The sequence below is a fragment of the Microchirus variegatus genome, assembly GCF_963457635.1.
Source record: "Microchirus variegatus genome assembly, chromosome: 16".
NCBI classification, from domain to species: domain Eukaryota; kingdom Metazoa; phylum Chordata; class Actinopteri; order Pleuronectiformes; family Soleidae; genus Microchirus; species Microchirus variegatus.
Window position 1 is genome coordinate 10,252,883 of NC_139817.1, and position 26,339 is coordinate 10,279,221.

At 40.2% G+C, this 26,339-nt stretch overlaps 2 protein-coding genes across 2 annotated transcripts in view; both read right to left on the bottom strand.

Moving 5' to 3' along the window:
- The window catches only part of rabgap1 (RAB GTPase activating protein 1), a 60,813-nt gene that overhangs the window by 18,696 nt on the left and 15,778 nt on the right, over positions 1-26,339 (bottom strand). The window contains exons 8-16 of the mRNA XM_083902704.1: positions 25,620-25,730; positions 24,603-24,669; positions 24,407-24,509; positions 23,752-23,921; positions 23,490-23,658; positions 22,126-22,219; positions 20,686-20,836; positions 2,903-3,016; positions 351-425 (exon numbers count right to left, since the gene is read on the bottom strand). Coding sequence (XP_083758830.1) covers positions 351-425; positions 2,903-3,016; positions 20,686-20,836; positions 22,126-22,219; positions 23,490-23,658; positions 23,752-23,921; positions 24,407-24,509; positions 24,603-24,669; positions 25,620-25,730 — 1,054 coding nt within the window. The remainder of the gene's footprint in view (positions 1-350; positions 426-2,902; positions 3,017-20,685; positions 20,837-22,125; positions 22,220-23,489; positions 23,659-23,751; positions 23,922-24,406; positions 24,510-24,602; positions 24,670-25,619; positions 25,731-26,339) is intronic.
- LOC310938495 (putative G-protein coupled receptor 21) lies at positions 11,241-12,476 on the bottom strand (the record flags this gene model as incomplete). Its single annotated transcript, XM_083903008.1, has 1 exon — positions 11,241-12,476. One exon carries the CDS (start codon positions 12,474-12,476, stop codon positions 11,241-11,243), a length of 1,236 nt encoding a protein of 411 aa, XP_083759134.1.

Sequence of the window (26,339 nt, forward strand, 5' to 3'; positions counted from 1 at the left end):
TATAGGTGACCCCAAACTTTTGAACGGTAGCGTATGCAGTTTTATTTAGCGTGACCTACGCTTAAATTTGAACAACAGCACGTCCCTGGTTGTCTTAAACCTGGAGTGGAAACCTAATTAAACGTTTTAGTAACAACAACTATTTTAATGTTGAAAAATATCCGACTGCTGACCCAAATGCCGAAGATCACAGAATTTGACAGACGTAAACACAACAAAGCCGCTGTTGTTGCCCTGAGACTTTTAAGCACAGTAACTGTCTATGTAGAAATGAAAACCAGACATTTCATCCGCGGTCTTGAAATTGAAAAAGGCTTTGCAGGGGGAACCGAGCTGATCCGTGAACTCACGTGCAGCAGCAGCACAGCAGCCAAGAAGGACTGTCCCTGGCAGTAGCCAATCTCCTCGTCGTAAACAGAGTAAGCCTGAAGACGACAACAGAGCAGAAGGAGACGCAGAGTGAGAAAAGAAGTGAATTCAAAAAATGATGAAGGAAATAAAAATAATGATAAATTATTGCATTAAAGTTCAAACCAAAGCATTATTTGTCAGTCAAACCACATTTAAATGCGTTAGTCTCTCCCCTTTTGTTAAATAGCTGATCTTTGTTACTCCAGCCCGCAGCTGAGATTGGACTCATTTGTGTCCCCCACAAAACAATAAATGGTATTGTATAATAAATGGTAATGTATAGGCATATTTCCAGAACACGAGCTAGTACAGAGAACTGTAGAACTGTAGGGACTTTCCCAGGAACTATGTATACTTCTACTAAAAGAAACTACAAAATAAATGGAAGTACATTTACTGTTGCTATCGTGTTTGTTGTGTTGCCGTTCCCTGGTGACCACTACCGGTGACGTCCCCCGTGTTTAATTCTTCCAAACACAGTTTCATAATGATTTAATGAGTTTCCACACACGTTACGTGTGTTAATAATAATATTTAAGTGTGCACGGCACGCAGTTCACTGTACGGTGGCCACACCGCCTTCATACTGTAGCTTCCAGCTTTGTCAGTCGTTGTCAGAAGTGATGATGAAGAGTCGTGATTGAAGGTTTCTCAAGAAGAGTACTGGAATTATGTCGTTACAAGAGAGTCATGGCTGGTCATTTTTTTTGCTTTTCTTCAAATACTTGACTTTTCTCGGAAAAGGCCAGTTACTGGAATTATGATAACAGCGAAGGAAGACATGGATAAAGGGAGGAACTGAAGTGGGGAGGGGGGCAGGATATAATAAGGAAGAATGTTGATATAATAAGCGTATAAAGATGAGTTGAGATACTTTGGAAATGTACTATAAAGTGGCCTCCTGAGCTACAAATAGGAATAATTAGTATAAGTCAAACAATGCTTTGATCAGTTAACACACAGAGTGCAGGAGGGGAGGGCTCGCTGAATTATTCACACACACCTGAGGAGGCGCTTGTCTGGGACAAGATGGATGACCTCGTCTGAATTATGCATAATAAATGAATTGAAAATGTGTGTGTGTGTGTAAGGGGGGAAGGTGTGAACACGTTGCAGCCAGGCTAACACATGGGACTATGGAAGTATAGAATAAAAAGCGGGTGTTTGTTTCCATTATGCATGTTTAATTTCATATGAAAGAAAAAAAGACCACATGTACTTTAGTGTCAATAACTTGTGTGTTGCACATTTGCACAGTGGGCTTGTGTGTATGTGTGACCGTTCAATAGGAAACTTATTCTGCCGACAGTTATGAACTCGCTGAACCACCCCTGAAACAAAGAGGCCGATTTATTCATTAATGAATGTTTCGTTTTAATGGAACTGTCTGTTGCTCCATAAACTGTAAATGAAATCACTTACACAGTATTTTAAGTAAACATGTGATTCAATTCCACATGTAGCTGTTATCCCCCCCTTTTTTTTTTATCACCACTGATACCATCTGGTCTCACCTGTATCTCTTGAGGATTTGAACCACAGCAATCCTGAGATTATAAACATGCTCTGATGAAGTTTCACCTTCTTAAAATAACAATTTAAATATATAATAATATGTATGATATGCTTTAAAATCACCAAGACATATCTATTTTGTTGAGTAGTGTATTTACATTAGCTAAAGCATGTCTAATCCTCTTTAAAACCAGATAAATCTGTAGGTAACGGACTGTTACCTTGACTCTGGTATCGACTCCCAAGGCCAACCGCGATGAAACGTCATTGTTTAGTCATTTTACCGTGTGCATTTTTCACAGATGAATCATAAAGAGCAAACTTGCAAGGGAACAAATAAATAAAATGCTTCTCAACATCAACAATTGTTGTTGTTTTAAAGCTCACATAGAGTGGTCCTATCGCACATATATGTGAGTTATGGAGGTCTACTTACATACATTAACTTGTTTTTATGGTCAAAAACCTCCAAGTTGCTGTAAATGAGCCGATAGAAATCTCTCCTCACTGAAGCTCTCGTCAGCCTCGCTGTTTCTGAAATCTCACCCCCAGAAGACAGACCCGGAAGTGACCCGGAAGTGAAGTAATTAGCAAACCAGCTCTCAGAAGCGCAGCTCCCCCTCTGGAACGGTGGATGCACTCCTTATCATTATCAAAACAGTGTTTAAAAATAGCTTTGTCTCGACTCCTGGCCGCAGTCCCTATTACGCCTTTGACCCGGAGTCGGACACAGAGTCAGAAGACACTGTCCCGGACTAGTGCCTGGACCAGGAGGATCCAAACGGACCGGGTTTTTTCTGAGATCTCACTGAGTCCGAGATTACAATACAAAACAGCGTTCTAAGCAGTGGCTGAACTGTTTGTTTCGAACCTTCCGGGCTTCATAAACAAGAAAATGTAGCAGATACACACCAAAAACCGGAAGTTCCAATTAACAGCGTTAATTGGAACTTCCGGTCTAGGTCTAAAATCCCACCTTGCAGATCTTGTAGAGGGAGTCTTGTCCATCTCCTCCAGTGTCTTTGAAGTAGTCATGAGCTGGGAACGTCCTGTTAATGTCTCTGGTGATGGCACTGTCCTGAGGGGACTCCTAACAAAGAGACAAAAGAGGACAATAGAAACAGAGAGAAAGAGAGTTTGGTCAAGGTAAGTGGAAGAAGAAAACTGTGACAAACAAAAGGAGACTGTGGATGAAAAATCAACAAGATGTTTTCAATAGACAAACACTGAAGAGTTGGTCAGTGCTGCGTGTGATGAGGCCTCAAGCACTGCTGAGATAGGGGTAGGAGGAAGTGGTGTTGGCACAGTGGTTTGTCTCCCACAATGCACAATCTCACCACGTCTCTCACTTTCCCAAATTTCCATCCTATATCCGTTCACCACTTTTCTTTGACGAAAGGTGGTAAAAGTTCTCATAAGGATACAAAGACAGCCTCAGTCACTACTACAAGAAACAGGTGGCGACACATTTTTAGCTCGAAACCCAACTCAAATGGTTGTTGAGACAAAGGAGTGTGCACAGAATTGCTCGAGAAGAAAAAGGAGAGATACAAAGATGATAAAATTAGACAAAATTGTCCACGGACAGGATTAAAACCACAGAATTAAAGGCAGGCGAAATTAAAACCACAACTGGATCCAGTGCACTGGGACAGCATAGTTCTCTGGGAATGTGACGAAAGACAACTCAACAATGGAAATGCCACACACGTATATATATGTATATATATGTATGCACTCAATCGGATCAATAAAAACTCCAAACTAGCATTGAGTTTCAAAGAGTAATCACACTTCATTTCATTATTGATGGCCAATGTATTTGGAACAAACTGCTCATAAATAAGGGATGTTTTGTCGACAATACTGTGGCCATTGCACGAAAATACACCTTAAAGAGGTCTTTACACTGATACTGCACTTGAAAAAAACCTGCACAAATGCATATTCATGAAATTAGTCACTCGATTATGTGGCAGCTGTGCACAAAAAGCAGAAAATCACGCAGATAAGAATCAGGAGGAAATGTGATGTCTTTGGGTTTTGCAGGATGGACTGAAAGTGCAGGATCATGGGATTTTGATGAGAGAATTGTGCAAAAAAAAAAAAAAAAACACCTTGTTGAGGTAAGAAAAAAACTATTTCCTAATGGCTGTATCCAGCATGAGAATGTCAAACGTCAAAAAAGCAGGAATCTCGTCTCAAACTAGTTCACTGTACCTGAGTAGAAGTATAGAGCAGAATGTCAAAGGACTCACAGAAGAGAATATAGAAACATTTTTAAGGCTGACGTCGATAATTATCGTTGACGTTGATAATTATAATTTATCAGATTGGTGTTAAGTGATCTGGTTAATATGAGATGTACAGTATTTGATTTGTCTTGGAGAAATGCTTCCAAAATAAACTGGCGAGTCAGGAAGCATTGTTCAAACGCACTTCAGGCAAAACATTACACACTGCGTCCCCCCCTCCGCCCCCATTGTGTAAGTTAATGTAAATTTTAAAATCTCTCACGTTCCCCGTGAGTGCTAATTTTACCTTTTTGGCCTCTCTGTTTTACATCGAGCCTCTCCCTCTCCCCTTTCTCAAGGTTACCGTTTCCAACTTCCAGAGAGGAAGAGAGTGGAACAAAAATAATGCAAGAATAAGAAGAAATGCAGGAAGAAAGAAAAACGAAAAACAAAGCAAACAAATGGAGAACAGAGACCAATAACAGTCGTCTTTTTTTCTTTTCGGTCCAACCCACAACTTCCACCACACCCAGTAAAGTCACAGTTACGGCCAACATTAAGAGACCTTTGGGGGAGGTTTGAATAATGCTAATTGTAAAAAGAGTTTGTTCTCAACTGATAATATACAACACAATATTTACATTTTTAAATCAATATAAGAATTTGTGCTTCTGTGGCGATACACTTGAATTTCTAATACTGTATGTGACCAGGCTGAACTTTTAAAGGCACTACAGTAATCTGCTTGTCCAGAGTAAACACCGTGGGTATTGATATGTTTTAGAACACAGAAGCAGGGGGGTGGAGTTTCTGCATCCAGAGTGAAGAGCCCATTACATCGCGCTACAGTCTCTCAGTGAATGATAAGGATCCATGTTTATAAAAGCACCACTTAGCCATACTTATCTGGAGTGCTGAGAGCATGTACAAAGACCTCTGACATAATGGCAAATTAGCTTCCTCTCGCTGTCCCTCTCTCTCTCTGTCTGTCTGTTGATTTGAAGAGAGTTTCGGAATTAGGATTGCGTGAGTGCAGAGTGAAAACAAACGTGACGCCAGGAGACTTGAAGAAGTGCGAGTTAATTTGAGACAAAGAAAGACAAACTTAGGAGAGAAGGGGGGGGAAGTGGAGAAATAGACCGCTAAGAGGATTGTGCCTCAATGCAAACTGTACTAAAAAAAGGCAACAATGTGACAACAATACAGTGCAGCTTCCACCCCGGTGGGCTTTAAAGATGCCTATACAGGGGTTTGCTTCACTGAGTCATTAAAACAAATGATGAAGCCACCACTCTTTGCTGCTTAATCCGCTTCATTCCCGGTCCATCTGCTGCAAAAACTTAAAGGAACAGTTGCTTTTAGAGCTGCAACTAAAGATTCTTTTCATAATCAATTAATATGTCGATTATTTTCTCGATTAATCGATTGTTTTGGTCCATGAAATGTCAGAAAATGTTTAAAAAAAAAACCTGGAAATTACGAGGTTCTCGAATGTCTTGTTTTGTCCGCAAACAAAATTGATTCCGTTTTCCGGAGGATTAATTTAGTAATCGACTAATAATCGATTAATCGTTTCAGCTCTAGTTGCTTTCTTGTTGCAAGTTCATTTAGAGAATTTTTAAATTACATGTCCAAGAGGCATTTTCAACATCCATCCATCCATCATCTACCGCTTCATCCTCCACAGGCGGGTCGCGGGGGTGTTGTGCCTATCTCAGCTGACACAAGGAGATAGGCGGGGTACACCCTGGACATTTCACCAGTCCATCACACGGCAAACAACCATTCACTCACACACTCACACCTATGGTCAATTTAGAGTGACCAATTCACCTAATCCCCAAATCTGCATGTTTTTGGACTGTGGGAGGAACCCGGGGAAAACCCCACGCACACATGAAGAGAGCATGCAAACTCCATGCAGAAATGCCCTTGTTCCAACTGGGGCTCAGCGCTCAAACCCAGCAACCCGGGTCTTCTTGCTGCAAAGGCCAGGGGCGTTAACCACTACACCAACCGTGGGCCCGCATTTTCAACATATGATGTAATAATTACTGATATGTTTTGTTTTCCAATCTCTACATGTATGCCCTCAATTCATGAAGAAAACTGTATTTAAAAACAGCAATAAACATGTACTCATTTTTCAAAGACTACTCTTACATGTCACGCTGGTTCATATTAGTACGGCAGGAATCCAGAAGCCTCTGTGAACTTAATGAGAGTCAAGAGACAAAACATCACGTTGCAGAGAGAACAGTGTGTGTGTGTGTGTACACATACATGTATGCAAACGTGTGTTCCTAAAGCTGGGAATAAAGTACCAGAGCAGGGTTTCCGTGGGAAGGCTGAGTCACTACCCCTCTATTGTTTGTGTCCCCCCATTTTCTCTGACTCAACACAATAGCTGACATGTCATTCTGTTATTCTTTCTCTGCTCCTGAAGGACCCTGCTGAGACACCCTGGGAACCATTGAGCTGATATTTATCAGGCTTGATACAAAGCTTGTCCCTTATCCCAAATAATAAGGAACAACCCAAAATAATTTTTCATTATTATTATTATGTTTTTATTTACCTTTAGAATAGTATGTAATCAAACAACGCTTAACCCAACCATAGCAGTGTTTCCTAATCATTAAATCTTAGTTGCCTTGTCTTGTGCCCCCACCATTTTGTGCCAAAACTAAAATGGCCTGCTATTATTTGCCAGAGCTCACTTACAGTTCCCACTGGCAGCTTTTGCCAGCATGTAAATCCAGCCGACCGACCATTTGCACAAATATGGTGCTGATGAATTAACATTCCAGCTGCACGTTAACGCACACGTAACGATTTATTTTTATCTGTAACAATTAACATGGAGGCATTTAAGATTTGATAAATGGCGCTGGAGTGCGGGCGTGTGTGTGTGAATGTGATTCAGACCGTAAAACAGGGCCATTTCTTTCCTTATCAAACTGTGTGACTTGATCTCCAGCCAAGAATCTTTTACTAAATATAACTCGGTGTCTGCTTTTGTCTAAACTTGAAGTTTTCAGTTGAGTCCAGAGGTGTTTACTCATGACATTTAACCATGCTGTTCATGCATACATATAGAAATTGACGATGCACGTTGACAAAAAAACACTTTTTACCGTCACATGCCTGGAAAAAATAATAATTACAAGATTAGAATTCTTAAAATAACATTACATTTATTTGCCTGGTACACACACACACACAACAACTACAATAAACCATATAGGTTTGTAACCTACATAGCATTATCCAATGATAGGTGTCTTATTGGTCACAGAGATTCAATTTCGTCATTAATAATATTCCAATTAGAGCTGCAACATAATCTGTCCGTATCTTCTTGATTGATTAGTTGTTTGGTCCATAAAATGTCAAAAAATGTTGGTTCGTTGTTTCCCCAAACCGTGTCAATCATTTCTTTGGTTTAGCAAAGAAACCAAAAACCTATTCAGTTCAAAAGATGAATAATCAGACCGCTTGTTTTAGTTATTGCAGCACTAATCCCAACACTGTCAATGACAGCAGCCATGTTGCTAAAAAAAAAAAAAAACGTTTTCATTTGAAACAAATGGCCTTACATGGTCGTGGTATCAAACGGAAAAGGAGTTTCAGTGTGGGAAAAATCACAAATGCAGAGTCAGCTCCAGCTGATACACCTGCATCTTTTGTATGATTCAACACTCAATGTTTTACAGTGATTATTCTTATCTTACTGTGACTCACCACAGCTGGGTTAACAGTCAGCCATTATTCAGATCTTTTCTGATTCTTATAAAAATAAATTAAAAACAAAGAGGGAAAAAAAAAATCCAACACAGAGCAGACGACAGATAAGAAAATACCGCGTAAGCATGTGTATTAAAGTGCACCATTAGAGTGACGTTGTAGGACATAACAGTCGACCAGTACTTTTTTTTTGCAGTTAATTACTTAACATAAACAATGTACTCGTGATAAGTTGCCGTGGCTCAAAACGGATTTTTATAGTTTATAGTTTTATAAATAAGGCCCCAATTACATTTTATCAATGCAATTTGTTTTGTTGTCTGGAGAAAATCCAGAGACCATTAATACACTTGTGTTTACAGAGTCACATCATCAGTACGTGACTTCATTAAGCCACATTAGGAGACTGCACTTGTTCCCAAGGCAAACACATCTGGCTTGTAGCAGTCGAGAGAGTGGTAATGCACCAAAGCATGTCCGCCAACCACAGACGATGCAAAAACAAAAGCAAAGATAGTCGATCAGCAGCCACCATTGTTATTTATGTATCAATAAAGAACGATATTAGGAGTCTGAGACTCAGAAATGTGAATTTCTCCATCTTCAGGTGGCCTTTTCATGTTTTACTGTTGATTACTATTAAACTTTACACTAAAAATTATCTTTCTTTTCCCTTAAGAACATGGGAGCCAATCGTATTCTCACAGACTTTTTGTCTTGGGCCACCTTTGGGGACAAATGGCGACAAATGGGATGGCTTTTTGAAACTGGGCCAGTATTTAAGTCAGGAACGATAAGGCAGGCAGTGGCTATGTTTAGGTCTCTGTGAAATGAATGGAAGCCTATTAAAAGTCCTCAAAGGGTGACCTATGACAACATAGTGTGTATTGTTCGAATTTTCTAAGACACCAAATCCTATGCTTTTCTCAGAATGTTTACTTCTAACTGCAGTGGGAGCTAATATATTCTCTCTTTTAAATGCAAAAAAAAACTGGTTAGAATACTTTTTTATATAATTTAGCATGCGGCTAAACCTTCCAATATCCGTCACTTCACAAAAAGTTGTTTTACAAAAATAAATGTGTGTGTGGTTTGACAACAAGACATTCAATACACCACTTCTGTACGCACAATGTGATCAAAGCAAGATAAAAAAAAAAAAGATAATATTTGGCAATGCTTCACAGACGTTTCATGTCAACGTATGAATCGTGTTTCACGTCACTATAAAATCACAATCACGACACAAAGTATACACAAAACGATGAAAGGTGACAGTTTAGTTAGCACCTTTGCAATAAAAATCTTCAACAGTCCAATTCAGCCAGTGAGGAACATAACTGCACACACACAAACACACACCTTTAAACACATGGACAAATACAAAGAACTGGAAAAACAACAATTATTTAAAAATCCTAAACCTTAAAAAAAAGCTGATTTAACAGTCTCATTTCTGAAAGACGCGACACAACAGAAGTGGTTCAGGTCATTCTGTGCTGAATGTGCAGAATTAGCAGACAGCTAATTCCACAGAGGCCAGCGAATTAACCTTTTTCTTCTCTTTACATGCACACCATTGCCAGTCTGTGCCAATCCATCTAAAAGCAACAGTCACGTCCATAAACCAAGCCCTCTATGGCTGTTGGAAGAAACTACTTTCCCCAACAGCTCATTTTCATTTGCATATCAAGGCAACAATATATCACAAAATACAGAGAAACAGTCATATTCATGCACACAAGGCATCACCGAGCCAACGCAGTGAAGAAATCTACACAGACCAATTTGCTTTAATCTAAATCTGTCATATATTAGATATTTAGAAAAAATATAATATATAATCCAAGCATCTGTTTAACTTTTTTCTAGTTAATTAGATATGGTATATAAAGCCAGTACATATGCACCCAAAATAACACAGACTGAAATGAGCCTCCATGGATCAAAGTAGTAGAATATTTTACAACTTTTGAGTTATTGACCCAGTGCACGTCATTTTTTTCACCTTTGATTAGTCTAGTTACTGAATATCAAGGTGGGGAAAAACATCTACAAACCTACACATGGGACCAAGATGCTGGAAACAGATGGACGCACCCAGACACGCGCATAGCTGAGAGGTCAGTCGCTCTTCATGGTGCTGCACAGAGGTTAGCCTGCTGGCAGGATGAATGAATAGGCTATTTGTGTGTTCCATCAATGTGGAATCCTCCTGTGTTTGCGTGTTCGTTTGCGTGTGCACTCGTACCCAAACGCAGGCACAATAATGTAGTCACAACAGAGCGTACACCTTGATATTTTAATTGTATGCAACAATGTGAAAAATAGAAAAATGTCAACAGTTCAACAAATTTAAGACGACTCGTTACAACGTGCCTCTCCGCCACTCCCGAAGACAACAATTTTTACCATTATTCAAAAAACCTTATCAGTAAATAAAGGCCAATGATGTACCAAAAACCTGTGTATAATAGGTGTAAAAATACATCCTTTCTTGGGTTTTGCTTTGCCTTGGACACAGTAATGAAGGGCTACATAATCTAAACATGAAAAGGTGCAATGAAACCAGCAAGATTTCTTTAAAAAAAGAAATCATGTGGTTTAGAAATTCACTAAAAAGTTCACTATAAATTGGATTGTAGTAAGATAAACAGTCGTACACCAAAGCAGTCAAAGAATCTCATGTCACCTTTGAATAAAAAAAAACAAAAAACAGCAGGCATTTCTTATTTCTTTCTTTTTCAGCAAATGAGCACAGTAAAACAGTTTGACATTGGCAGTTTATGTCGGCGCTACATTACTAAAACACAGGAATCAACCGTTCCGTTTGTGAATACTTCCTCTCTTTTTTTTTGCACTCAACACCTAACTGTGCTGAAAAACACTGGAGACGGCACATACAGCTCTTTTTGGAAGTTTTCTTGTAATGTTTCTTAGTCTGGCAAAAATAAATACTGAAGAAACTTCCCATAAATAAAAATTCATAGAGCACATTACAGTCTGCTTCACCACAGATTTAAAGACACCGTTTTGTCGTTCCATCTCTCACCCATGTCCGTTAACAGCATGCCGTGACCATTTTAAAACACGTTTGTGGCCTATTTGGGGCATTTTTGTCCTTCAGTCTCTTGGTCTTGTGCCATATTCAGAGAGCGATGTCTGTGTAACCTCCAAATATGACAGATATGGCAGCGCCACACTGGCATCACTTTCCATATCTTCACAGCATAACTTCAGCTAAGCAGAAGAAGACATTTCATAACACGTATACATCAGGAATCTTTTCAGAACGTTCACGTCAATTTGGCACAAAAGTATCCTCCGTGTGCGTCACACATGACATGTTGTGCCGATTCCAATATCCCTATAGCCGTATCCATATCCTGGCCCCGTACATCCCTTTTCCACAGAGCCGACAAAAGTCTTTTTGGTGTTGTCCACCACAAAGCCACTGCTGCTGCTCTGTAAACAGAAGGAGCAGAGGCGCTTCAGGCCTTTCCTGAATGCAGAATTGGAGAGACTGTAGATGAGACAGTTACAGAAGCTGTTGCTGATGGCCAGCCATGTGGTGAGGAACGATGCAGCAGGGTGGTGATAGATCCCTCCGCTCTCCAGCAGGAAATAAACAATGTAAGGCAACCAGAGGATATAAAACACACTGGTAATGCGAAACAGTACCATAGCGTATCGCTTGTCTGGGTACGCTGATGAGGAAGACTGATATTGCGGTTGGTGGTGTTCAAGTTTCTGCGACGAGTGGGGCGACTGCTCTTGCTCTGCCACACGGTTGTCCTTGATCCCCGATCCTACCGTCGATCCGGGGCCCTGCAGCTGTTGGGGTCGGTAACGAGCGTGGCGCTCGCTAATCTCCCGCGTGTGCTGTCGGCAGATCTTGAAGATATTGGCATAGGTAAAGCAGACAGTGAGTGCAGCTGGGGCGTAGAGCAGTGCAACGATAAAGGTTGTAAATGCCGGACTCGTACTCCACTGAAGCGCACACCACTCCACCACGTCGCCATGATAACCAGGTTTACCCCACCCGAGAAAAGAGGGGAGAAATATGAGCGCAGAATACAACCATATAAGAAGGATGCAGCAGCGGACTCGACAAGGCGTTACTAAGGACGCATAAGACAGAGGTCGAGTGATGGCAATGTAGCGATCAACGCTTACGCAAGCTAGCGACACCATCGAAACAGACTTCAAAACAGACACCATGTACCCGAACACCTGGCAGGTGAGTTTTGGATCCAGGCCCTGCAAATGATGGAGGAGGGACAGGGATGGGAAGAGGCAGCTGACCCCCACCAACAAGTCAGCATAGGCCATAGTCTGGATGAAAGCACTGGTGGTGTGCTGGCTAAGCAAGGGTGCACAGTGAAACACAAAAATAACCACCAGGTTACCAAAAATAATCAGAACAGTGAGGAGAAGTATAACAGAGACTTCAAGGAGGCAGGTTGAGAAAATTTGGGAGTAGCCTATCTCAAGTAGGCAAAAGGGAGCAGATGCATTCGATGGTTCAGTAGAGCTCAGGTTCAGTGGATCCAGGGATGAATTCATCATCTTGGGGAGGAGAATGTGTCCAAGGGCCCCTTTCAAGGGTACAATGAACCCAAGAATCCAACTTATCTATGTTTTTCTTCAGCTTTTTGCACTCAGTTCAAACGAAAGACTCCATATTGCAGTTCCATGATGAGATTTCATCAATTTGCTATTCCAAGGTAGAGATGGAGAAATTATCTTGTTGTATCTTTAGTGCAGGCAGTTTTGTTTTTTTATTCAAAGATGAAAAGAGGTAAAAACGCAATAAGAACTGTGTATTTTCCTTGTGGAGCAGTCTTCCCAGTTGAAGGCACAAAAAAAAGGGAAAACAACTGAGAGAAACGTGACTTTGTTTAAAGGAATTCCAGTCCAATCTATGCTTGAAATGCCTCCGCTCCCTATAAAGTCAAAGATGTCTTCAACATCTGCTGCAGCTGCCGAACGCACATACTGAAGCTGCCTTTTATCTGTCTGTAGTCCAGAATCACAAACACAGCCTCCAGTGCAAAGACATTACGGTGTAATGCGCTGCGTACATCAATTCAGGGAAGGAGCCATTAAGCGCAATTCATCCTTAATAATTCTGTTGGGTAAACTCCAAAGCGGTCCAGCTTCTCTTCTTTTTTATGTTGTCCTCTTTTTCATCACTCTTCCATGCCCACTTGCTCTCCGTCTGGTCCTTCTTCGCCGAGATATCACAGTTGACCGTTCACTGCTGCGAAACTGAGAGGATGAAGGCAGTGCACAGGATACTGATGTTTAAAACATCCACACACAAACACACCTCAGCTACTATTCCGATACACAAGAGCAGCAGCAACTATGTCTGGAGTGGAAACGAGGTGGGCAGGCATACTGATGCTGGGAGAACCCCCTCCCTCCCGCCCATGTACATTAATCCTTCGTGCTCCCTCTCTCTTTATCTCTCTCTCTCGCTGGCTCTGCCCCTCTCTCTACAGAAACAGCACAGTAGCACAGAAGCCCCTCCCCTCCCCTGTGGGCCCAACCAATGATCAACTGCAAGGGCATGAAGCTGCCTCCTTCCCCCACCCTCTTGATTCCTCTGTGTTTGTGCGTGTGTGTGCGCAAGAGCACAAGTCACACTGTTTTCTTGTAATTACCCTAGATTCGCAAATACTGTTTCACACTGTTAAAATTAGCAACACTCTTTTTAGTTTTTTTTTTTGCTCAAATTGCCTTGTGACTGCTCTCCGTCTCCAGAAATGTTGAGCTGGAAGAATGTTGACAATAAGTTACTGTGAGAAGTGAAAAAAATAAGTGTATGTCTGGGTGATTAACTTATGTCTCTGAAAGAGCAATAGAGAAGACATATATATAAAAAAAAAATCCAAGTGTAATTCCGCACACGTTAGTCAGACTAAAATCAAGCGAGTCTTAGTCGGACTAACATACCTGGATAATGCGATTCATAGTCAGTCTTTGGACACGGCAGTAGAAGGAGATGATGTGTAAACTGCAGCATCGTTGCCGGAAAAGAGCAAACAACGCAAGCTCTTGCTCTTGATTTTGCATGCAAAAGCAAATGCTGCACCTCCCCTTCACAAGGGAATTTATTTTTTGATTATACTGTAGCCAGCATAACCTCATCACATACATTACTGTTCAAAAGTCACCGATTTTTGTGTTTTCCATTAAAAGTCACCCTTTTATTCATCAAGAGTTGCAAAATGAATAGAAAATATAGTCAAGACATTGATGAGATAAAAGGAATGATTTTTATTCAAAATAATAATTTTGCCCTTCAAACTTTGCTTTTGTCAAAGAACCAGCAAAACTGTTTTCAGCTGTGCTAACAAAATTGCACAAGGGTTTTCTAATCATCCAATAGCCTTCTCACGCTATTGGCAAACAAAATGTACCATTAGAACACTGGAAATGGGCCTCTATACACCTATGCACATATTCCATTAAAAACCAGACATGTGCAGCTAGAATAGTCGTTTACCACATTAAAAATGTATAGAGTGTATTTCTGATTCATTTAGTGGTATATTTATTGATAAAAAGGTGATTTTCCTTAAAAAATAAGGACATTTCTAAGTGACCCCGAACTTTTGAACGATAGTGTATATGTTTATCTACCAACAACAATATCACCAGCCAGACATCTGACTCAATTGCTTAAAAAGGTATTTTTGGATCATATGGTTAAACTAGTTTCATGGCTTGTGTCATCTTAATGCTTTTCCATTTGAAGACTGCAGAGTTTTGTCTCGTGAATCATGATATGACGAGACCTCTACATACACCACAGCCACACACACACCGTAATGCATCTCTGCATTCTCCAATCCAGACACACTCCTACACTGTCACACACCTTCTATGCCCCCACACGAGGAGATAAAAATAGATGACAGTATAATGAAAAGGTCTGGATGAAGCAAGAGTTGGGGAGGGCAAAAAGGATGTGGAAGAGGGTTTAAGGTAAGGCAGGGAGGTGAGAGGAGTGAAAGGACAAAGACATGGAGTAGAGAAATAAATATGGGATCACAAGAAGGAAACAGAAAGGGAAAAAAGACAGTTGTGAAAAGATGTGGAAGAAGGAGAGTGTATTGTATCACCTGGTTGCCAGGCTGAGCAACACACACACAGTCCTGTTAGATGTTCAACTTGTGCTTCCACACATTCTGGCAACCCCTCAGAGAGAGGGGCCTGCAGTCAGTGACACACACTGACAGTGCCTGGTTTAAGTCCCTAAACTCCTGCAGAGCTAAAGAGGTTGTAAACAAAAGGAAAAGTTTGATGATTCGATTATCATCAAATTATACTCCTACGTAATGACTTTGCAGGCATCCCTGTAAATATTATTTGTGTGACTACCGTGATAGTATTGTACAGTTCACATGCAGCTCCCACACGTGCTGTTTTAAATTATTTGATTATTACTAAGCCCCACCATCTACCACCAACCAGCTGGTGGCTCATAATCCAGATAAATCTTTGTTTATGTAAACACAAAAAGTGTTGCCTTTCATATCGGCATCAGCTGATGTTCGATTTGGGGCAAAATCAGAGAAATGCCTAGCAGGAATGGAATTTTTTTTTAATTCTAAGAAGTGGACTTTGATCTCTACTTTCATCCGTACATCGCTGATATGTATCTCTGCATGACGAGCCTTGAGCTAAAGGATAGCACCACAAGGCGAGGGGTGGTGAGGCTTTGGATAGAAGACACAAAAATCCACTGAAAAATGCCCGATCACATTTAACTACAAACATAACAATTTTTTTTTAAACTTACTGTCTGGGCCTTCTGGCATTCATGATGTACTTTTTGATATGGGAAATTGGCTTTAAAGCCGGATAAAGCACAAATGAATGTATGAAACAACAGGACAGAGAAGCGAGTAACATACTAGTCTGTCACAGAGTCTAAGATGACAGGACAGGAGACAGGTAAAAGAAAAAACACACATGGGTAGACACAGAGGCAGAAAGTCTTGACAGACCTAGAAAGAAGTCAGTGAGAGTCAGGGTCACATGAAGACAAAAAGCCTACAAGACAGACAGACAGGTCATAATGTGGGTCAGGCCGACAGACAGACAGACAGACAGACAGACAGACAGACAGACAGACAGACAGACAGACAGACAGACAGACAGACAGACAGGTAGTTATGAGAGCTTGTTTTTCTCTCCACAGGAGGCTGGAGCAGTGGGTCGAACTCAGGGAACCAGGCCTGAAATTAGCCACATGTGTCACATCTAAGCCTAGCATTAAAACACATTGGTGTTTCACATCATTACCTTTACATCGACATAGTCGACAAAAGTGACCATTTTATGTCCTGTGGACCTATATTGAGAATATGGTGAGAACTTTATTATTATAATACCGAACATAGAGTAACAACATTCTTGATTAATTTGCCCTAAATGTACATGCTGTCCACATACTGTGTCTTTTACAGAGTGGGTCCCAGCCACTGTACCAACTGAGCCTCTGAACATTTGCTCCTCAGCCAGTAAAAACAAACATGATTCCAGAAAAACAAACAAATAAACCCATGAAAGCACTCAAAGACCACAAACCTCTGCCAAGGAAGCTCAGTTTCCCACACACTGTCAATAATAAACTCCCCTTTCCTGCAACGTTGGCAATTGTTTTTTTGTTTTAAAAAAACTCCCAAATCAGGGGCCATAATCTTCCTTGAGCCATAAACCACACCCCCAGAAAATGTCATCATGTTCTTTTTGAGTTACGCAACTCACCGTCACACAGATAAACTAACGAATGATACAAAGCGTAGCCTTCTTGGCAGAGGTAATACAATCCTGTTGTTGAATATCTGTTGTAAGTCGTGCTGTGATCTGGTGTTACAGCCTGCCAATGTGCCACACTTTCCCTTGGTAACAAAGCATGATTAAAATCGCCTGGCACTGAACCAGTGTGTTGTCAAAACCAATTATTGGTTTACCAGACTGAGGAACTCTGTCAACGAGTGGCTCCTACTCACAATAAATCACTGTGCGCAAAAACGTCCACCATAGCTATACTGCAGCAGCCTAATGAGTGTATTGGTTACTGGCCGAGTGTTAATTAGTCAACATTTGAAGTCAGACTATTCTTTCCAGACGCTCATATCAGAGAGTTTATTGAGGGACAGGTTCATGTGTGAGAGCTACGGCTCCGTTTCCACTTTCATCAGTGCCCTGCATTCAGATATGAGGGTGAACATCAAGTTCACATAAGGACAGATCACTGAAAAGGCCACAAGCCAGGACATGATGTCCATGTCCATTCATTAACATGAAATACAAAGGTACATACAAACACAGAGCGACTACAAAGAACACACAACATACACAAGAGAACACATGAGAACTATGTGCATGGTATGTACAGTACATATTTTAAAAATAGGAGCTGAATCGAGGAAGAATTAATTAGTACATTACAGAGATTGAATTAGTGCAAATGACAATGCCAACATGAATGTGAAGATTCTTTCCTAATTAATATGTGTCATGAAAAGTGCCATTATTCACGACATTTCAATGCTTCTTTCAAAGCAATCCTGTCAACACGGCCATCTGTGTCTTAGTTCTAGTTTGATTATTTAAAATGAAAAGACCTGATTTTGTATGTTTTGTTGTTAATAAAATAAAAATAAAATAATGTCTTTAATGTTTCTTTCCTTGAACTATTCTCTGCTAGATGTCGAGCTCTAAACAGAAGCTAAACAGACTGTCAGAGTCTGATAAAGCCGTGCAGGTTTCCTGCAATTTCTCATTGTTGGCTCACGTACAAAACCTGGAATGCTTTTTTGTGTTTCTCTGCTGTCCAACTTTCTGTCCACTAACTATAGTTACGATAGTGACAAGGTGATCAATTGTTATGGTTGTGTGAGTGAAGGTTGAGATTCCATTCATACCATTCACTGTAATGGAAAAGTCTTCTATTATTTCAGTGTAAAATATCTATTTGAGTTGGCCCTCATTTAAGTGTCTGAATCAGTATGTGGTAAATGGCAGTAAGTAACATAAAGAAAAAATGTAAAGGCAAGAGAAGGGAGAGAAGAGTGGTGGGAGGTGAGGAACAGTGAAGAAAGTGAGAATGGGGGAGGAGAACAGATGGGAGGAAAAGGGTAAAACCAACATCTTGTCACCACCTGGGACCCAGCTTGCAGTCTAAGGATGTTGTCTTTACACAAGAACAGTGGACAGAGCTGTGGCTGAGAATAAATCTACATAGACCAACAAAGTGTTCTCAGTGCACAGGAGACGAGTAACTGCACTAAGGCTAAGTCATCTGCCATTCTTAAACACATTTCCACCCAGGAAGACACGGAACAAGGCAAGCCCACTGCTTCTCAGACATGCTTTCAGAGAAAAGAGGCGCAGAGGCAGAGGTCATAGCAAAGGAAAAGCAGCACATACATTAAGTTAAAAATATCCCAATTGAAATCGTCATAATTGAATAATAATAATTGAGTTATCCTCCCTGACCACAGACCGACCATTGTATACAGCTGAATACGGACCATTTCTGGCCCATCAACACCACTTATTTGGAAAACTAAATATATAACCCAGAACCAGATCATGTTTTCTGAATCTTTTGACTTTGATTGTCAAAAAAACAAACTCAAAATGAGCTCACATACAACTTACAAAGATGAAATATTCTGCTTTAATGTTAAAGTACTGTAAAGTATTAAAACTTAATGGCTATTCCTTTGTACCACAGTCATTAACAACTACAATTCTACATTATTTCTGAAGAAAGTATTCACCATTCTCTTGCAAAACTGCTTTAGGTGAATCAGTTGCTGTTATCTACAGGACGTCAGAGTCAGGCATCACAAGTTTGGAGCACATGAGAGGGATACTTACGAAACAGGGGCCCCTGCGGAACACTTTAAATACGTACAAATAAACCACAACTGTTGCTATTTGCCAACAAACATTAGGTTATGGCACACAGGAGAGATACAACTGGATGTGCTGGCTTGAGGAGGTCAAGTTTTAGTTAAATGCCAGTCTTATATACAGGACAGACTTAAAGGGGATATATTATGTAAAATCAACTTTTTAATCATTTTAATCCTTATATTTGGGACTCCGGAGGTCCTATCAGTCGGCAAAGTGTGAAAAACGATGACTCGCTCAAGTTTTTGTGGTCCTCCTCAGTCTAAGTACAGTAGATGAAATACGCGATGTTGTCCGCGCTCATTGGGACGTCACTATGCGCTAAAATCCTGAAATTGTTGTCTCGCGGAGCACCGCTTTGTCCGTAAAACACACAAGAGTGCCGGCGAGGGCAACGGTATCCGAAAACCGGAAGTCTGCAAAGTCCGTGAAAAGTTCTATTCTTGACTCCACAGTGCAGCACAGAGTTCTACACAAACGTCCAGCCTCAGAGGATTTATCTGTCCAGTGGACACATGTTATATATGACGGCAATGTGCCTGCTAGAGCCTGCAAATGATCACTTGGCTGAGTAATTATTTCCTGTCCCTTAAGTTTCGTTTTTTGTTTTTTTTTAAGGTGGACCTAAAGAGATACTACTAAACAGAGCGTTCTGAACAGGGCTGTTTTGGCAGGGTGATTGAACTGCTGTGGTGCTTCATCCTTATGCTATTTTGACCGAAGCATGTCACAGACGTGTTCATTAGGACACCAGGGAACTAGGTTAACTTGGAGAAATAACCAAGAAAAAAAAATAGCCACGTTTCCACCAAGCACTAGGTTTGCCACAGCGCGGTTTGAACATGTACACCATGACGTGATGTAAATGACGTAGCAATTTGCGTAGCGTGCGTCAGCTACGCAAATAGTCTACAATAACAACTTCCGCAAAGAATAAGAACGTGAACGCAGTAAAAAATTTAGGATTCAATGTTGTTTCTTCTTAGCATGTGTCTGTTCCATCTTAAGAAGACTGTGTTTGAGAGAAGGCTGCAGGCTACACAGGAAAACACAGCGGTTAATGCCCGACTGTTGCACGCAAGTGATGATTCTCTGGCGATAAATCAATAGACTGTTTTGTTTCTCGCTCCACCCTGTAGGGGCCCGAACACTGCGCTCAAAAACTGGGACATGACTGATTGTGTATTTTGATACCCTTCTCAACATTTGACACTGAAAACACAAATATTTGTGTGGCGACTGTACCACTTAGCGGAAATGGAGCTTATGTTCTTATAATAGGCTTGAGTTATGGCTCGAAATATGTTTTTTGAGGTCAAAGTAATGCTGATGTGAAATCTAATTGAGTTGAATTGAACATTTGTACCAAAATGTAAGAAATCCCCTTAGAGCATTAATCGGATTTTGTGTCGCAGAGAACACAAAACAAAAAACGCCCCTCATCATGACTGCTGCTGGTCACAGAGACACCGGACCTGTTTGACTTAATGTTTGTGTCACAGAAATTAAAATATTACCAAATTATTATAGTCAAATAATAATTTGGCAATTATTTGAGAATTATATAACAATTATACAACAATAATTTGGTGATACATTTGTGATATAAATAATGATCATGACTGCTGCTGGCACAGAAATAGGACCTGTTTGACTTTGATTTGTTCCAGTTACAGAGATGGACAATATTAGCCATCCGTCTCTGAGGATCAACAAATATTCAGAAATCATCAGATCTGATGATACAAGCGAAAAAGTTTTGGTGGAAGACTGAAGCTTCATTTAAGGATCATCTCTCATCTTTCAAAAAACAATATTTCTGCTGTGGTCTTACCTTTGTTATGAGAGTGCGGTACTCTTCTACCTGGTGGTCATTATTATGGCACCCTGCCAGGAGCTGCCACACCTCCCCACGAAGAGCCTCCGGAATGCCACTCCGCACCAAGGCTGGCAGCTGCTTGGGACGCACTGACAAGTTCATATGCCTACGAGAGTGGAGTAAAGGACAGTCAGCCATTTTGTTTTCTCAAAAAACATACTAATTACAACTTAAGGAGTGCTTATTCATTCAGTCCTCGATGTTTGGCACAAGGCTGACTCCACTTCATTTGTGCAAATGCAATCCTCAGCACCCTCCGCTTAAAATATCTTAACAAAAATAAAGGTTTTACTGGCTCTAGGCAGTGTCTTAAAGGGATTATGTGCTTCATGGATGGTCTGCTGGGACTGAATAATATCAATGGGAAAGCGCTACACCAAGAAAAAACATAAATATGATGATACGTTTTTTTAGAAAAAAGATCCATCCATGACTCCTACAAATGAATGAGCAAATGAGGGGAATGCAATAACTTTTGCTTTACGCTTTTATATATAAAAGTTAAATTACTGGGGTAAATATTGTCCCTGCATACAGAGATATACAGAGTATGAAAGTGTTAAAAATGAACTCTGACTACATCTACTTGACTATTCAGTGACAGAGATATAGAGATATAGAGAAGAGAAGAAGCTTTTTGGCCACCTGAATCTTTCATTCTGTCACTTTTACTCCCCTCCCTAATGTATCACTCTGCGTTTGTTCTGTTTATTTTGTTCCAAGAAACAGGTGATGTAATATGTGGCATTTTCTGCAAGAGACTGAGAGGGGAAACTATGTGCGCGTGTGACGTAGGTAATGCCAGGCCTGGTCCTTAGGGGCATACGTTTGTCGAGGGCTTTCTCTGATTTGCCTCTCTGTGCTTCATCTCGCACTGAATGCATCCAGTATGCTATCTTATTATTTTTAAAACATCACAAGATATTCACGACTTTAAAGGCGATAACAACAACTTGGGAATATCTAAAGATATGATGTCAGTTTGTCAAATGCAGTCAGTAATGAATACAACAGTATGTTTTTTGTACGTATATGACTGTCCTCATGAGAACATACTGTTCATAAAAGCAGATACAGAGAATACAGAGAATACAGAGAATACAGAGAATACAGAGAATACAGAGAGGCACGCTATTCAGTTCAGTGCAGGTTCATGTGTGTGGAGGGGGCTTAACTTGCGGCTAATTAAAATCCAGGCAGTTTCTATTGAATTCATCACAAGCTTTTGATTAAAACAAATGCAGTAAATGGAGAGGGAAACCATGGTCGTAAGCTGCTTATCAAGAATTCCTGCCTGCTCTGTGTGTGTGTGTGAGTCTAGCGTGTGTCCTTGTGTGTGTGTGTTTTAATTGCAGAAGTGATAAAAGAGGGAAAGATAAGGGAACAAAGCCTTACCACTTGGATAACAAGTCTCCCCAGGTTTCGAGGATCTTCTCTGCACACTCCTTGGAAACGTCGCCCGATCCGCTGAGCAGCGGCTCGTCATTATCTGGACACAGAGACAAGCAAAACACAACAGGGTGAACACAAGTGACATTATACATCATTTTCATCACCTCGTCTCCCCGTTTAGATTTGTGCTGCTGCTGCTGCTGCACACGCGATACAGTATATAATGTACAATTCCCCAGAGCTCAGGCTCGTGAAACGAAAATGATTAAATGAATGTGACAACTTGAATTATGAATGTTAAATAATTCAGAGCGACCGTTGTTTTATATGATCAATCAAATGTTCTGCTCAGCGGTGTTAATGACATTGTGCACTCCACTTAAGACACAGTTTCAAGGTGGAAAAGACATTTACATCCTCTGGTACTAAAGGATGTTTTGTATGCTTGTATAGAGAATATTGTGCGTTTTTGCATTCATGTTTTCATTTGAGCAGCATTAAAGGTGTACACACGTCATAATAATTAACATGAAATACAGCTCATTACACAATACACAATCATCTTAATGTGGAATTTTATGCTTTGAATAGTTAATAGAGAAATTGCTTTAATAATGCTTCTAATTGGCACTGCTACGTCTCAAATTCACACACACACACACACACACACACCAGTAGCTAAGTACTTTGTGAGAACACAGAACAAACAGTTCTGCAACACACTGTCTGATCCCCCACACAATCTCAAACAGTAACTAGACCATGCGCCTATTTCTGATACAGCTCTACAGGAGACAGCGGTTAGACATTTTTGAGGCGGTTTATCAGGGATTGAGTCAGAAATTAAAAATCATTCAATGCTAAATATGTGGCAACATGCACATAGTTGATTTGTTTTACATGCTAGATGCCTTTATACCGGAGAGCTGGGCAGGACTATTAACACTGTATGGTGGACGTATTGGCTTAATTTTAATAATATTTTATTAAATTCTTTTATTGAATTTGCTGAAACAATCACTCGATTAATTATTTATTAATCGATTACTAAATTAATCGTCAACTATTTTGATAATCAATTAATCGTTTTGAAGCTTTTATCATTATTAAAACAAGATTGTTTCAGCTTCTTAAATGTGAATATTTTACTCCATTTAACAATGAAATCATTAAAAATTAATCATTTTGGTTTGTGGATTATTATTTGTTTGACAAACACTGATTAATGTTTTCTGACGTTTTATGGACCAAACCATGACTCGATATTTCTAGAAAATAATCAACAGATTAATCTATGATGAAAATAATCATGAGTTTTCTCTGATTTTAATTAAAGTGATGAAAAAGTGAAGACAGCATCCAGTCACCTTCCTCTTCATCGTCCTCAGGTGGTGAAGGAACCATGGTCCCGGGCCCAGTTGGAAGGATGCCGGGACTGGCTGTGGTCTTCCGTTTTTCTCTTTCAGTCTCACTTTCCAAACTCACGACTTCATAAAGCGTGTCCGAGGCAGGACTCTTACGCTCCTTGCGCTCCATCTAAAGATGAATAAGGAAACTTTGGATTTGTGAGTTTTTACAAACTCGTGGTGCGATAACAAACTGATTTCTTTGTGCCATGACTTGACAAACCTGGCGTAGTTTAAGGTAGAAGGTCTCAGTGGAGCTTCGCTTGCTAAAGGGCCAGAACAGCCTGTCATTTGGGGCGCATACTCTGACCCTTGTCTCCAGCAGGAAGCGGACCGGCTCCTCCACCTCTGTGATCACAAGGTCCACCGCTGTCGTCATGTAAAGAAATTTATCTAGGGGGAAAAAAAACAAACAAGGAAAACAGCTCGGTTTGTCATCCACATTTGTGATTCACCTCAGTTGCACCTCAGTTACAGGGAAATGTAGAAAAACACTGTCAGAGCTACTGCATGGACAGTAAAAGGATGGAGCACCTTAAATGCCCGAGTCATAATGTGTTTCATTATCAGCTTTTCAATAATTCATGTGCAATCCGTAATGACTTTACAGCTACTGTGTTGTATTATTTTATGGTCCAGTTTCACAGTCATAATGATTATAATTTTGCTCTTTCTCAGCTCGCTTTTTTTTGGGGGAATAATTATGCAACTATTGGAAAAAAAAGTGATTTTAACACCTCGGAATGTATTGCACATTGGAATGCTCTGAGTGAATAAACAACCACCAATTCTGTAAAAAAATAAAATGAACTCGGGAAATAATAGCTGTTGAAAACCATTCTTTTTATTTGTATATTTGACAGATTTTTGGCTGTTACCTTTGGGTGTTTCCTCGTTCACAGCCTGGAACTGAGGCGTGTTGGGGTTCCAGCTTCCTGTGATGATGTAAGACTTCCCGTCTGAGCTTTTTCCCATTGACTCCTGAAGGGGCACAAGTCGCAGGAAGTTAGCAAACAAGCTCAAACACGGAGCACCGCCGACATACACATGCACATAATGAAAACAGCAACATACCAGGTCCAGCAGGTGCATGTCACTGTTCTTCACATTCTTCCCTGGGCTGAGCAGAAGACCAAAACACCTGCAAGACAAAAACAAACACATAAAAATGCACACATACACAAAGTTAGGCAAGAGAAAGGGAAGAAATGAAATGGATTATGTAACAAACAAAAAAAATAGTACAGACCAAGAGCGGGAACTAGAGACGGGGCAATAAATCTCTCTACAGAGTAAAACCAGTTGTTGCACACTACATATGTTATTGCAGATAGCTTCCTGGACTGATCGTCTAACACAGACCAGACCACAGAGAATAATAAACACAGCACTTCAGTCCTCACCTTCTCTGGATTTATCAAACCATAACAAACTGCCATGAAAGTGGAAGTTTGCAAAGAAAAAAAAATGATGGAATGTTTAAAATTCAACAGATATATTAAACCACGGAAAATGAGGTACCTCACAGACAGATTTTCATTAATCACCTGCGCTGAACAGACTCTGACATTGGCCATCACACAGATGTTAAGATGCTGCATCAGTGTGTGTGTGCGTGTGTGTGTTTAATTACAACAAAGTGATTCATTGCTTCGCAAATGCGAGTTTTTCTCCTTGAATATTTTCCCTCAACAGAAAAAATAATGAATCCTTTGCTTGGTTGTCAACATTACTCTCTGTTAAAGCACGGGTTTAATCCCTTTTGGATATTTATGCCCCGTATTTAGTCTCAGGTTGTTGTAGGTGCTAAATCCTCTGTAAGTAGTGTCGTCTACATACCGAAAGAATATTTCACGTAATGGAAAGTAATTATATAAACTGTGCTGAACAAAATGTTTTACAGTGTTGCACTTCAAACTCAAAATGTTCAATCAAGTATTTACTGACTTGATGTGATTAAATTATTAACTCGTCAAAGAAGACATTAAATTAAAAACAAGATTTCTCGATTGCACTGTGCAATAATGTAATTTTGAGGATACTTCGCTGAAGATGTTTGTGTGTGTGAGTGCGCATGTTCTGACTTCTTACCTCTCAATGGCTAGTTCCTTATTGGAGGTCTGCTGAATATAAATAACTAATTTCTTGTCCATTCCGGCACGCAGCTTGAAACTCTGCTTGTCCTTGTCTTTCGCTACAGCACTGGACATTAAGAGAGAGAAAAAAAAAGTCATTAAAAGGTTTATCTTAGCAGATGAATATGGCAAAGTTATATGCAGATCAACATCCTGTTGGTAAATCGTCTGTATTTATGAAGCACTTTTCTGGTTTTGACGACCACTCAAAGCTGGGGATCGAACCCAAAACAACATCGAAAGAAGTCTCGCTCAACGACTGAGCTTCTGTAGCCCCCTGTCTGCATTGTTGGTGGTATCCATCACTATTCAGACAGCCAAGAATTAAGACGATGGCTGATATTCAGAACAGATTCCTGGTGCCTTTACTGCTCTGAAAGCAATGACGTGACAGACAGAAATAGTAATCAACATTCCCCAAACCCTCACCAAGACAGATTCCAGAGAAATACTGGAGCTGCCATTAAATGAAAAGAATTCAAAGAGAGTTCAAAATAAAATAAATAATCAATTTGAAAGCATTCAGAAGCTGCCATGCTGCACATGATCCGATCACGAAAGAATTGTGAGTTTGCAGACACTGGTTTTTAAGGAAAATGTGTTTCTATTTTACAAATATAGTGCATATTTCAAAATGGAACAGAGTATTTCAGATTTAATGCACAAAAAGAGCGGA